Below are 14,770 nucleotides of genomic sequence, written 5' to 3'. Positions count from 1 at the left end.
GATAATTGGCTTATAAGTAGTGCGATTAAAAATACACTTGATATGTATGAATGGCACCTTTAGTGATTGACATGATCGAAGGTCTGGTCATGTGACCACTCTCCCTTTGACATCAGTCAGTGCCCGATTGTGTCTCTACACTCGTTAGCTGACCCGTAATAGCGCGGCTGTATCGTAAACCCGGTGCAAAGCTGGTTAATGACTGTTATCGTGACTTCCGAGACGTGTGCACAGCTGCTGGAGGCTGCAGTGAACCAGGAACCAAAGGAAAGGCTGATCTTATCTGATGGCAAAGCCGGATTTGGACCCTGGTGTAAACATCTGCACCTTTAATAAGATTCATGAAATCGGGCGCCCATAGTTTGGCTTTCATGGCAGCCTGCTTTGAGCTGAGGTAGTTCCCAGCTTAAATGAAACGTGCAGTCGGGTGATTTGGCCCTCAAGTGGACCCTGCAAACTGCCTATATGGTCCTTTAGAATTCGGTTGTATCCAGTTGGTGTGACTTGTGCGTCCGGGAACGGGCTGCGTTTCACGCCGAACTGTGTCGCCACCGATGAAGGTCGTTAACATATGAAGACTCTCCACATTCGTCAGCGCAGGTTAACTGTCTGCTGGGATCCGTAGAGTTCAGTATGGATCATTTTGGGTTTTTTCCAGCTCGTCTTTGCATCGCCGTGTGTCCATCACGAACAGACTGTGACGTTTACTGTGGTGTGCGTTTGTCGGTCTATGATTCCTCCTGCAGTTCGCCTCGGTCGTCTCCCTCCCCACTAACAAATCTCTCTGACTAAATGAAGATGATGGTCAAGTTCTACTCTCTTTCCTGCTGTTTGCTGGGGTTTAACTGGTTTATTGGTCCATTTTACATGCTCAGCAGAAAAATCCACCTTGTGACACGCCGTTACTTGAGTTTATTGAACGCACAATTCCTTTTGATGCACTTATGATGCCAAAACCAGTTCAAATATTGGAACAACCTTTGAGTGGTTGATGAGATGGCTGAATGCCTGATTTACGACCGTTTGGAGGTGGATTTCTCTTTCAAGGTGGAACCATCACTGACAACTTCTTTGTGTTGCAGTCTTCAGTGTTGTTGCCTGAACTCTTGTAAACATTTAATGCATAAAAACTATATGTGAAGGTGGACGACATGACCTTTCCCCAAAATGAGGCCAGAGCCGCAGGGGCGAGAGCCTTCGCTCGCAGATATCTTGGCCAGCTTTATGTGCGATGGCAGGAAAAGGCCACATGTCGTCCACCTTTGGTGTGATTAGAGGCTGCATGAACTGTGGAACTGTGGTGCTCTCAACATTATCAACATTAAAAAAGGGAAACCCACGTGGCGGCATGGTGGTGTGGTGGCCTCACATAAAGTAGGTCCCAGGTCTCCTTTGGGCCGGGGGCTTCTCTCTGCATGTTCTTCCTGTGTCTCCACGGGTTCAGTCCACCTCCTCCTACAGTCCAAAGACGTGCGCTCGGGGTTGTATCAGCGATTCTGAGCAAAGACACAGTGAGTTTTTTACTGTCCCCTCATGAGACCAGCTGCTAACAGTGAGGAGAAAAACCTCCTGTTAGTGAGGCTTTTTGCAAAAAAATCGCTTCTACAACCATCATGTATCACAAAAAAAAGGTAAAAACCTTTATACTCTTGAGACCCAGAAAGAAATCTTCTGTTCTGAATTACATAGTTGTGTGTGGTGAAAAGAGCAGGCCCGACTTTAACACCATTATGGTGCACTGCTGGTTCCTAAGGGGACTTAATAAATTCACATGAACAGAGACTGAAATAATTTCCTGACCTTGCAGGTCTTTTCTTGCATCTACTGAATGAATGTGTTAGCATAACAAGAGGAAAAGTTAAATGTGAACAGGCTGAAGCCCCGAGAACAGGAGGACAATAAGTGCAGGGGGTTCAAAAGTAGGGGAAATAAGGTTGGGGACCTAAAAAAACAAACAAAAATACAACCTTTGGATGCTGGCACCACCTGTACAAATCTGTTGTTTTCGCAGGTTGTGAACTCATCACCCTTTGGTGGAGCCATCTTTTTTATTTAATCCATCTGACTCCTTTTTTCCCTTCAGTTCATCTTCCGTCCACCGACGGTCGACAGGCAGGGAGGAGTTATTTTATGATCAGGGCCGGGGTGTCCCGGTGGGGTTTTCAAGGTAACTTCCGCAGCATTTTAGAGAAAGGCGAGCGTTAGTGATCACACCTTGCTGCAGCTCGTCAGCCTGGGCGTTCGGGTCACATGACCTCGGTCCAATCAGGGAGTGTTCAATCCAGTGGTGGCTTTTTTCACTCTTTCTTTGGGAAGATTGCAATAACGCTATAATATATATATATTATACTGCAGAAACAAGTCTGCCTAACATCTCTTTGTCGCAGGACCTGCCTCGCTCGCCAGTGGCTCCACCCCTGGACTCCTGCTTCCTGAGACCAGCCCGCCCAGCCAACCGCCGACCCCCATCACGCTGGGCCGCTCACACTCTCTCCTCCTCCCCCAAGTGGGGTGAGGCCTCAAAGAGGAGGTGCACTTTCCCACCAGCAGGGCACCAGAGGACCATCCTGGAGGATGAGGAGCCGGCATGAGACATTCCCCTCGACGGCAACCTTAAAGACCTCAGAACCCCACCTCCGATCCCAGGAGGCTGAAAAGGGGGCGGGGTTTGCTTTACTCCTAGTAGCACCAGCTGACCATCGTGAAACCTGAACTTTTGTCCAGGAGAACCTGGAAGGCACTGTAACATGAAAAAGCATAAAACACCGACCGTAATCTCACATTTCCATAAGAGGTGCCTGCAAACACAGAGCACATGAATCACATCTGTGGCAACATGATTTTTAAGACCAACATATATGTAGATTTGACGTGTTTTATTGTGAAATTTGTAGGCCAGCTGTTGCATTTCTGTGACGTTTACAGGGTTTGTGTTTCTTTCCCCTCATGTTTAAGCTTTTATTTTTCTATATTACACATATTTTGTGTTGTCTTGCATCTTGTTTTTATTTCAGGAAGAGGGCGTGTCCGTCTCTGCTGGCCTTTGGAGTTTAAGGGTTTTTTTATTTTCAAGAAAAAGTAAAAGAACTTAAAACCCCTGCTTCACTGGGTCTGAAGCAGACACACATGATGTCATTTCTGATGTTAATCTAGTTTATTTTTTACATGGGGATGAATGTCGGGCGTCACTGCAGGTGGCAGCAAAGAGAATAAACTTTATGCATATTTGGGAGGTCGTGATAAAAATCGGTCAAATATTTGCATGCCTTTTCAACTACTAGCACTTTAGTGCATGTACATACAGGCTGTAGTCATTTGAGAATACACTCGATTTGAATGAATAAGAGTTTTTAAGTCCTATTGTACCTGCAGGCTGCTGCTATCGGAGTTACTCTTTTCTTTGGGGAGGGGCAAAAGTGAATGTGGGGGGGTAGAAAAAAAGGAATGTTTTAAATGGAAAGTCTATGTCACAAAGTCTATTGATCTATAGTCTGATGTTTAAAAAAATGGTAATAAATATGAATGTGCGTTTACAAAACATCTGGCACCTCGTCTGTCTGTCTGTCTGTCTGTCTGTCTGTCTGTCTGTCTGTCTGTCTGTCTGTCTGTCTGTTTGTGTCTGTCTGTCTGTCTGTCTGTCTGTCTGTGTGTCTGTCAGTGTCTGTCTGTTTGTGTCTGTCTGACTGACTGACACTTGGTCACAAATGTTAGCTACAGATCATATCAGATTATTTCCATTAGACCTGAATGTCAGCCGAGACTGATGCTGAACTCTGTGTGTGTGTGTGTGTGTGTGTGTGTGTGTGTGTGTGTGTGTTACAGTTGCAGACCACAGGATTACAGTGGGTCATGGGGGACAGACACACACAGAATGTGAATAAGAAGATTGTGTCCTCCCAGAAGTCAAATCCGCTTGCATCACGAGCACACATGCACAAGCGTATGTGTGATACTCAGCTTGTCACGCAAGAGGAAGATCAGCGGCGCCAATCTGTGTGTCCAGGATGCTGTTCTACATCTATATTACCTTCTGAGGTCATCAGCCTCCAACCGCTGTTAGAGAAAATGTTGGAGGCTCATAATTACAGGTTGTTCATCTCATCTCTTCTCCTGGATCCAGATCCCGATGCAGAGATCTCTGCTGGATCCGGTTTCTGAGGTATAAATCCCGTTTTTTCGTTGTTAGGTGATAAATAATGATTTTAAGTCACATTTATTGAGAATCCTACAGGAAAACAGATAAATATTTGACACAAATCTACCTCCATCTCCTCTTAGGTCTTCTTCCTGGTCCCCTGCTTGTAGGGGACTGGGCTCTGCCGAGGTACTCTTGAGCCCCCAAATGCCTGTTAAGGGCAGCTCAGCCACCTCTCTCTGAACGAGTGCGTGTAGTCATTGTTACTCTACATAAATGTTTCTTTAAGTCCACTGTCCCTCCTCTGGACGTGTCCCAACTATCTCACACTTTACTTCCAACATGTCTAACGCGCCTCCCTTTGATGTTCTCATTCTTGATCTCCTCCATCTGTGTTTGTCCCAAAAGAGAAGTGATACTCGACTCAACTCGACTCTACTCGACCCTGTGCCACCCAAAAGCGGCTCCCTCTGACCTTGTCTGACCTTCACTCTCAAAAACCTCAGACAGTGCAGCTAGTGCCGATTTTCTAGCCTTTAGCTAACAGCTAATACTGAAGTGTTCAGATTCTGACGGAGTGAAAAACATTTCTTGGATAGTGGCGAAAGGAGTGATGAAGAGGGAGGGCCGAAGCTGAAGGCTTCTATGGTCCATTCAGAAAGTAATAACGGTGAATAATTAATGTGGCCCAGCTGCACACTGTGGATGGTACTGAGCAGGTCAGTGAGGGGAAGATAAAGATGCTCGGATTTAATGTCGATTCACTCTGAGTGAAAACCCACCGCTGCTCAATAATTTACACACACACACACACACACACGCACACGATGACCCTGCTGTAGAGCTGCTGAAAGGGTGCGGACTCTAAAATGTTAAAGCCACCCTCAGGAAACATCCTGAAGCAAACACAGAAACTATTTTAAACCACCGATACGGTCACACTTTCGGAGCTGAATCTTTTTCTGTAGGTGCTAAATGTTCTGCTCGGCTGCTCTGAAGGGCAGCTCACACACTCATCAGAGTTCAGGCTTGGATACTTTTCTCTAGAATCAAATATATACAGTCACTTTAGGATAGTTTGGACATTGTTGTGGTTACTTCCTGTGTTCATCATCACAGCCGAGACCCAAAAGATGGCATCACCTTATAAAGTCACCTGAAGCTCATCCAATTAAAAGATAAGATGATAAATGAGGTGGCGGGCCGCTTCTTAGGACACTGAGTAAGAAAAATCTGCTGATTCAAACCAATTATCAGGACAGGACACTGCATTGTGTCCACCCCTGATGAAGACAACAGTTTGTGCTCGTCTAATAATGAAACCTTTTGCAAACTCAATATGAATTCATCCCCCCAAGAAAAGAGCTGAGTGATTTTCAGGTGTCCTCCTGTTTTTGGATGCACCCTCTGACCCCGGCTTCTTTTTTCATCAGTCTTTCTCCTCTGACCTGCGGTTGAGGACACAACAGCCTGGCCGTCTCATTGTAAATGCTTCCCCCTCATGTTCCCGAACCGCTGCACATAAACACATCGGACGCTTGTCTCCTAATGAGGTTGCAGCTGTTGCATCAGGAGTCAGCTGACAGCTAAATCTAAACACGTGGACAGCTGATACTTGCCGTGTCCAGTATCAGCTGGAGGACATTGGCAGGGGACCAAAATATGGTAGCTGGACATCTTAGAATGCTGTTTTGAATGTCTTGCTAGCAAAAAAATGAGCAAACTTCCAGGAGTCAACTGTTACGTCACTGTGCAATGACATGGATGTCCTCCATCTGTCCCACAAACTGTCTTCTTTAGCATGTCTTCTGTCCAAAAACTGGACCCCAAACTGTACAAGCCCGCAGCTGTGTGACAATGAGCCACACAATAGGCCTGGTTGCACCATTAGCTCTGCCAATAGCGGAGAGGTTGCCATGACAACGACACAAAAGCTGTTTGGCACAAGCAAAAGGTTTGGCTCCGAGGGGAATTCATACTCAATTATAGCTTTGCCTGCAAAGTGTCCAGGTCTCCCTTTCTGTTACATCATGATTCTCGTGTCCCTTCTCCTCTGTAGTCCAGACTGAGGTGCTGACGCTGGGTGAAGAACCTGATGTTGAGGTCTGTAGTTCAATAAGAAACACTAATGTGAGACAATGTTGATGAGTGGACAGATGGTGTATTTACATCTTTAGATCTGCACCATGATAAATATTTCCAGTCTCTGGATAAATGAGGCCCATGGAGCTCCAGCTAGTCACCACCTGCTTCTTACACATACATGATGATGATTCCCACAAATGGGAGTGGACGGATTCGTCTCTCTCTGAGACCTGTCCTGAGTTGGACCTGGATCTCAATGGTCCCAAACCACAGGGTCATATGTATCGAGGCACTTGCTCAAAGGCAGAAGGGCATTAGGATGGACACAAATGGCTCCATATACCCCCACTTTCATCATCAGCAGACTATGAGGCCCATGGATGGATGGATGGACGGGTGGATGGACAGATGGACGGATGGATGGGTGACGGACAGACAGACAGCTGGATGGATGGATGGATGGACGGACGGATGGACGGACGACGACGGGTGGACGGACGGACGGACGGACGGACAGGTGGGTGGATGGATGACGGACGGACGGAGGATGATGGATGGATGGATGGATGGATGGATGGATGGATGGATGGATGGACGGATGGACGGATGGACGGATGGACGGATGGATGGATGGACGGATGGATGGGTGGATGGATGGGTGGATGGATGGACGGACGGATGGATGGATGGATGGACAACGTCCTCAATGAGGACACGTGGTAATATGTAGACCACCAGGGTCAACTTAAATGACTGAGTGCTGCTCATCAGACAGGGAGAAAGTTGCGCTTAAAGTTCTTTGGAAACAATAGTACCAAGAACCTTTTGAGATGAACATCTCACTATTGTTGGACCCCAAACTTTCAGATCCCAAATCAAAGTTCTGATACGTTGTGTTGCGCCTCCGACTCATCTGAAAAGACGAATACTTTACTCACGCCACACAGCGCAGGTTGCCCGTAGCAACACATCTGCAGGCTGTTTAGCTGGTGGAAGGAGGAAGAAGGAAGGTCGGGTTTAATAGGGTGGGATTCAGGGAGGTGGAGATGAAGAGGTTGTCATGGTAACCACTCCATTTCTGCCGAACGTGATGATGTAACATTACCCATTGCTGTATTTCTTGTCTCCTCTCCCCTCCACCTACACGCGCGCGCACACCACACACACACACACACACACACACACACACACACACACACACACACACACACACAGCCGCTTTTATATCTCTCTGCTGCTTTTTTAAAGCTTTACAGATTATTGTTTCTCTTTTGTCGAGATTACCGATGTTTGTCTTTTTAGAAGAACCCACCGCATCCAAGATAAAACCGGCACTGTACTGCAGTCTGTGTGTGTTTCTGTATGTCTGTGTGTGTGTGTGTGCGTGCGTGCGTGTGGTGTGTGCGCGCGCGCGCAGACAAAAGGCACAAAGCCAGGAAGCTATAAAATGCTCTTCCAGGAAAGCATTAGCTCCTGAAGTGGATTATTTTAGCCACACGGGGGCGTCCGTCAGCTGTTAATGGTAGAAGAACAAAAGCGTCTGTTTATTTGCTGTTTATTTGCATTTTATGCAATTAAATCAAAGATTAAAATGCACATGAGCCCCGAAGTCCCAAGACAGAAATACAGTGTAAAGTGCTAATTTAACAGTCTTTAAACTGTGGCGGAGGACTGTTGATATACTGATACTAGGGGAAAAAAACATTTTTAAAAGGTGACTCTGACTAGGTTCAACTCTTTGGCCACAATTCAAAGCAACATCAAATATATGATGGCAGTTACCTAAAACCAACTCAGACACGTGCACAAAACAAAGTTTTTAGCACCTCTGTGTCAGGGGTGTGATCCCAGCTCTTGAATTCATTCCTCATGAGTTTGCACAAATGCCTTGTCTTCAAAAGTACTGTTGCATATTTCAGGCTGTAGCTTCACATCTCTGGCTAAAAAGCACCTCCACAACCTTTGGGTCAGACAGAGTGGAAAGGTCACCCAAGTCCTTCTCGTTGCAGGCGATCTGTCGGAGAATTCGCCTCATGATCTTCCCTGAAAGACAAAAGGAGGAAGAAGTGAAGGCAGATGTTACCTTATCAAAGAGGTGCATGTTGGCTTGAAAACCTGCTGCATCTGTTACCTGAGCGGGTCTTTGGGAGGGCTGGAGCATTCTGAATGAAATCTGGGGTGGCTATAGGTCCAATTTTCTCTCTCACTGAAACAAAATGGAGAAACGTGCATTTCTACGGACCTTTGGAACACGTAACAGAAAATATTCCAAAATATGCCCAATTTGGCAACCCTCTAGCAAGCCCAGATGGTAAAAGTACACGTTTCCTCCCTCAGATTTAGAAAACTAATGAAGAAATTATTTTTAAACATCACTTCTATTCTTTTTTTTCTGATCTGGCACAAAATAAAGACAAACAATTTGACTCTACCAAGAAATGTAATTACGCCGGTCAGATTCAATAGAAATGAATAATAATCAGCCTACAAACACATTTAAACCGACATTTCCACCGCTGGATCCTCCCTCCGTCCCAGTCTTACCCAGTTTCTTCAGCTCCTCTGCCAGTGTTTGGCTGAACTCCTTGTTGTTTGTCAGTGTGACGAAGCAGTACAGACACTCGCCTTTGAGCTGGTGAGGCCGACTCACCACCGCAGCCTCTGCCACGGCCGGGTGCACCATCAGAGCCGCTTCCACCTCTGCTGTGCTCATCAGGTGGCCTGAGAGACGCCGGGAATCAAACATTAACGCATGGCGGCCACGATCGAAACCCCATTACAGATGGTAGGAACCCCTAATAGCAAAGTACCTGAAATGTTCAGCATGTCATCTATTCTTCCTGTGATCCAGTAATAGCCGTCCTTATCCCGCCTGCAGCCTGAAGACAAAAGGCTTCTTCAAAGCTGAATTGATAACTTTAATGTGAAATGAAGGCAGGATGACCCTGCGCAGCCCTGCCAGTCCGTCCTGGGTCACCGTGTCTCTTGGCGTTGGTGTGACTTACCATCACCGGTCACGTAGAAACCAGGAAATTTCTTAAAGTAGATGTTTTCAAAGCGTTCGTGGTTTCTGTACACGGTGCGCATTATTCCAGGCCAGGGCCTCTTGAAGACCTGTAGCACAACACGCAGAACTAGAGAGGGCTCTCCTTGTCTTCCGCAGGGGGATCGAACTTGTCTCGACCCTTTATGCTTTTACAGGAACCTGGTTGGAACTCACGAGATAACCCTCGGCCTCCCCCTCCAGTTCCTCTCCGTCTTCGCTGAGGATGGCCGGCTCCACGCCGAAGAACGGGAAGGTCTGTGGATCCCATGAGAGATAGGCGTCCTTTTAATCAAGAGCTGCGGACTGGTGGCGCTGTCGCATCCTAACCCAAACACACACTGATTCGAGGGGGTATGAAAGGGGAGTGAGACACTTACAGCGGAGCCTGGTTTCAGCGGCGTGGCGGCAGGAAGTGGAGTCAGAACGTGACCCCCCTGCAGAGAAGCAGGTCTTGATTACATTGATTAATGGTTTCATTAATGGGGATGTGTGTTAATAATCCATCCTTACAGTCTCTGTCTGCCAGAATGTGTCGACCACAGGACATCTGCCCTGACCCACGGCATCGTGGTACCACTGCCACGCTTCCGGGTTGATCGGCTCACCAACCGATCCCAGGATCTTAAGGCTGGAGAGGTCGTACCTATAGAAAAAGAGAACTTATGACGTACTCTGACGTCTTCTTTAGCCTAAAAACTATCCATGCATCTGTTATCATGTTTTTTATCCACAACACTACTTAAAGGAACTTCTTAAGGGAGAATTTAAGTTCTTTTATAACATAACATAACAGTGTGCTGTCGCCATTCCTGAATCAGATACTGTTAAAATCGCTGACGTGTGGCTCCTTTTATGTGGTTAGCCCCCAGATTTAAGATTGGTCTCATCTGCTCGCGTGTCTCTCAGCCCCGAGGTCATTGAGTCCATTAGCCAGTAAAAAAAAAAAGCCTCTGCTTTCTCCATATCAACATTCTCGCCTCTCGTACCTCTGCAGCGGATCCCGTCCGTACTTCATCAGCAGGCGGATGGCTGTTGGAGCCGTGTAGAACTTGGTCACCTTATACTTTTCAATAACCTCCCAAAACCGACCGACATGAGGGTGGACAGGAATCCCTTCAAACTGGTGGGGAAAACACATACACACACACACACACACACCACACACACACACACACACACACACTAGAATCTCTCTACTGTCATTTTTAATTAAGTAAAAGCAGGAAAGAGCTCAGCTGACCAGGACACTTGTGGCACCATTGGCGAGGGGCCCGTAGGTGACGTATGAGTGCCCGGTGATCCAGCCGATATCAGCGGTGCACCAGTACACGTCGTCGGGGTGATGATCGAAAACATACTTGAAGGTCAATGACGTGTAGAGCATGTAACCGGCAACCGTGTGGAGGACGCCCTGAACATGAGGACAGGCCACAGAGCAGCAGAGATTTATGGAGCCTTAAGTAAAGTCAGCAGAGTAAAAGAACTGCGTTTAAATGTCGGTTTGAAGCGACGGCGTCGCACCTTGGGTTTACCGGTGGAGCCGCTGGTGTAGAGGATAAACAGCGGGTCCTCGGCATCCACCCACTCAGGTTCACACTCATCAGGAGCATCTTTCATGACCTCGTCCCACCACACATGATATCCCGAGCGCCAGGGGGTCTGAACACAACCAGGCAATAAGAATTACAGATGTCAACACTGGCGATGGCGATGCCAACAACCTAGTCGAGCACGCTCTGTGCAGCTGTCACTTTGTTCCGACTGCTAGCGTAGCAACACTAGCTGTAACAGCCAGTTGGTTGTTTTTATTGGCTGATCAAACCGCCACTTATTTTTTAACGTGCTCTGGCAGTTACCACGTTGGAAGAGATTTTATATAAGTAAATGAGCGCGGCGCCAGTTCCCCTCCAAAAAGAGACATCCAGAACATGAGATCAAAATATACTGTGTGTACCTGTAATTTGTGGCAGCCACTGCTGCTTTTTGTCCTCAGGGTCTGGTGCCTGACAACGAGGCACTTGGTCACACTGGATGCTGCTCTGGGAGGAAATATGGAGAGATCAAAGTTCAAATTAGCAATTTTCCCCCAACATTCCTTGGAAACACCATTATGTTGAAACCACTGTGTTCAGTGTGTGTGTGTGTGTGCTCAGTGACTCAGTGCAAGGACCTGAGTCACATTACCAGCAGCTCGGGTAAATAAAGGTGGTTAGAAACTGCTGTCGTGGTGTGCAGGACCTACTTCTGGCTGCACTTCTCCAGAGCTTCATCTGCAATCTGTTTCAGGTTGATTAGCTTCTCTCCTCTGTAAACACCATCTGCATTACAAATACGTTTGAGGAGGAGAAGAGAGCGTGAGGGGCGGGAATACGAATTCTGCAACCTTGGACAATTTGTGACGTTAGAAGGCTTTAAGGCCTCTTTGCAGTGGGTGTGGTTCCGAAGCACTGCCATTCTGGTTGTGGGACCTACCTGCTGTCACCAGAATGCTGCTTTGGGTGTCCATAATCCTCTCGCACAGACACTCTGAGGAAAAACCTGCAAACTGGAACAGAAGGGAGGAAAAGCTGGAAGACTCGGCAGCACATCTGACATTGAAAAGGTGTCTCGTCTATGGGGGTCATATTTCCCGTCAGAAGCCATTTCGCTGTTATTATTAGTGAACTACTTGTTCGTATCAGGTTGCATAATGCCTTCCCTTCTTCACTTAATGTCACCTTGATCAGTGTTACGTAACGATCCGGGGATAAGCAGATTTAATGGAACGTTTTTTGCTGTTTTCACAAGGAGATCCCAGCCAGGGAAGATAGTTTGAAGAGTGTGAAGTTCCACTTTGACGACGGCTTTATAACCCAGGCTACTGATGGCATGATCTCAGCTAACGCTCTACAGTACATGGGTGGTGGCCGCTGTCCCCCCTGGCTGCAGGATTATGGTTTTTGGTGGTCTGGCTCTCTCACAAACTCCACTAAGCGATGTTTATATTAGACCGAATGAAAGATGGTGCAATGATGGCAGCGCTGACGTGGCGCTCGTCGTCTACCCACCACAATGGAGTGAACTGCACCTATCCGTGCACAGGCCAACATGGTGTAGACCAGCTCTGGGATCATGGGGAGGTAGATGGAAACCCTGTCGCCTTTCCCGACACCTGCAACCATGTTTTATAGGCGTCATTCCACACCTCTACGTTTTTACTCAATCTGGATATTTGGGTGGAAAGTGATGTCCACATTATTTTTAGTGTTTACGGGTTCTGAGCGATCCACAAACAGGCCAAAACTCAGAGGCTCATAATCGAGTTGTAATTTGTTGCACATGTAACTTCTCACCCATTTGCTTGAGGACGTTAGCGCAGCGGCAGACCTGGCTCAGCAGCTGGTGATAGGTGACTGACAGGTGGTGGTCGGGCGAGTTCCCTTCCCTGAGTAGGAAGAAAAGAAGCCTAATCATCATGTTGATAGTCAAAAATGTATTAAAGAATATTAGCACATCCTAGCAAATTCAGGGAGTTTCTAATCCAGCTACATGGTCTGGTAACAAGTGTTGTGATGTCAAGAAACCAGGATGATACCTCGAGTCATTCCTCAGGACTTTTTGTTTTCTTTCGTTCATGTTTCATGCTTCTTGTTTTATTGTGAAAACTTTCCTCTCAGACGTTTCACTTCCTGCTGCTGTGAGTTCTTCCCTCCAGTTCTGACCATCTGCCCCGCCCTCATTAGAGTCACCTGTATCTCATTATCATTCTCCTCCTCTCTGTGCTATTTATTTTATTCATTGTTTGCTGACCGCTGCCTTTGCCTCGCCCTTTGGATTTGTTTGCCTGACCCGGCTCACTGTCCTGCACTGAACCGCCCTTTTGCAAGGAAACGGTCTGTTTGAAACCCAATCTGGTTCTGGGAGTCGAGTTTTTGAGTCCCGCTTTATAATTCACGTGTTGATCTCCAGAAATTTCTTAAATAACTCTCACACAGAACTATGGAACATGAAGAACTCCGTTAAGTAAATATACTCTTCACTCATAAATGCCTGATTTATGGCAGAAATGCTTCTGATCGCCCCCACATACCCTTACAAAGCGATTTACTCTGTACTGTAGAGCGTACGGAGAGTATTTAGAGAGGCCTGAAATGCTGCATTAATGGTTCTGCAGCAGTATATTGCTGTTTAAATGCCGATGAGGCTAATAGTGGCTCTGTGAGTCGATACATAGTAATAAATTCTTATAGTTTCTGTCCCAGTTGTGCACGATAACTGAGAGAGTTGTGTTAATATCACCTTGAAGAAAGGACACGCGGTGGAAACGTCTTCATGACTTATTTGACCTTGACACTAAACAATTATTTCTATTTTAAATCACTGACTTACACCTAAGCCCATTTTTGAATTATGTTTTCATCCAGGTTTGAACCATGATTAAACTCTGAAACGTTATGAATGATTATAAAATAATGCCACTCCAACAATGTCTGACGCTGGACAAGTCTTCCAAATATGTTCAGGACGTTTAGACCTGCGACACCTTGTGTCATTGAACTTTTTTTGGAAAATATAAATGTCTACAACTCCATGTTTCAGGTCACATAGTTACTGAACAGCATGTAAAAACACAGTTATAACACATGTAACACGTACAGATCCAGACACCAAAACACACGGGAAATTGAAATGCTTTGATATAATGCAGGGAAATTCAGATTCTGTTGTGGCTCACTGCTGTTCTCGGAGCCACCGAAGCCCCTATTACTGCTGAGTCTGCAAAACTGGTTCTTTAGTTGACAGAACAAATACATATGAACCAAAACAATGAAGCGGAGATCTCCGAGACAAATATCAGCGCTTACCAGTAAAAGGCAACTTTGTCTCCGAGGTTCTTCTCTCTTACGAGCCTGTCGACCACATTATAACACACGTTGGTTTTAGCTCCTTCCATGCATTTGACATATATGCTGCCTTTGGTTGAATCAAAGTTGTACTGCATCATTGGTCCAGTTGGTGGATTCTTCCAAAAGAATTCATCAGCAATCTCTTTCCAGAAACCTGAAAGGAGCGATTGTCTGCTTAAGTGCTACAGGCTGCATGTGTTTGTGTTGTGCACGGGAAATTGGGCCAAATCTCATTGCATGAAGGCAACAAAACTTCAAACGCTGCACAAATAAAACATATGTGCTTGACCTACCTTCTGGATTCTCCAGAGACTTTCTGTGCAGCGCCAGATAGGAGTTGAAATCAGACACATGAGCATCCCTCTTCATGTCATCAGAAGGGTAATACATTTTGTCCTCAGATTCAGGCACAACCATTGTGGAGGGACAGATGTCCACACGCCAAGATCATGTGAGAGTCAGTATATGCGTTAATCTGGAGTCACTGCTGATCAGTCTGGATCCTCCTGAGCAAGAGAAGAGCCCAAAGGCCCATGATATTAAAGCAACCCAATTCATCATGCATAGGAACCTCCTCCAATCCCTGTGCTGCAGGTTAGCTCCAAGAACGCCTAAGGC

At 46.4% G+C, this 14,770-nt stretch overlaps 2 protein-coding genes across 2 annotated transcripts in view; one reads left to right on the top strand and one right to left on the bottom strand.

The window, feature by feature from the left end:
• The window catches only part of LOC130538396 (microtubule cross-linking factor 1), a 30,683-nt gene extending 27,145 nt beyond the window's left edge, over nucleotides 1-3,538 (top strand). The window contains 1 exon segment of the mRNA XM_057055891.1: nucleotides 2,388-3,538. Within this exon segment, the coding sequence (XP_056911871.1) occupies nucleotides 2,388-2,591 (204 nt within the window). The 3' untranslated portion in view covers nucleotides 2,592-3,538.
• Nucleotides 3,539-7,759: 4,221 nt separating this feature from the next.
• Nucleotides 7,760-14,701, bottom strand: acss2l (acyl-CoA synthetase short chain family member 2 like). The gene is made up of 18 exons (XM_057055879.1): nucleotides 14,446-14,701; nucleotides 14,111-14,306; nucleotides 12,599-12,690; nucleotides 12,314-12,417; nucleotides 11,739-11,811; nucleotides 11,509-11,584; nucleotides 11,221-11,305; nucleotides 10,788-10,925; nucleotides 10,507-10,677; nucleotides 10,253-10,386; nucleotides 9,777-9,909; nucleotides 9,644-9,700; nucleotides 9,441-9,521; nucleotides 9,226-9,334; nucleotides 9,031-9,099; nucleotides 8,765-8,941; nucleotides 8,352-8,426; nucleotides 7,760-8,263 (listed from the first exon to the last, which is right to left on the bottom strand). Exons 1-18 carry the CDS (start codon nucleotides 14,567-14,569, stop codon nucleotides 8,136-8,138), a joined length of 2,022 nt encoding a protein of 673 aa, XP_056911859.1. The 5' UTR covers nucleotides 14,570-14,701; the 3' UTR covers nucleotides 7,760-8,135.
• Nucleotides 14,702-14,770: the final 69 nt, after the last annotated feature.

The sequence above is a fragment of the Takifugu flavidus genome, chromosome 15 (genome assembly GCF_003711565.1).
Source record: "Takifugu flavidus isolate HTHZ2018 chromosome 15, ASM371156v2, whole genome shotgun sequence".
Classification (NCBI taxonomy): domain Eukaryota; kingdom Metazoa; phylum Chordata; class Actinopteri; order Tetraodontiformes; family Tetraodontidae; genus Takifugu; species Takifugu flavidus.
The sequence above is the reverse complement of the archived record's forward strand: the minus strand, read 5'-3'. Positions and strand labels throughout refer to the sequence as shown.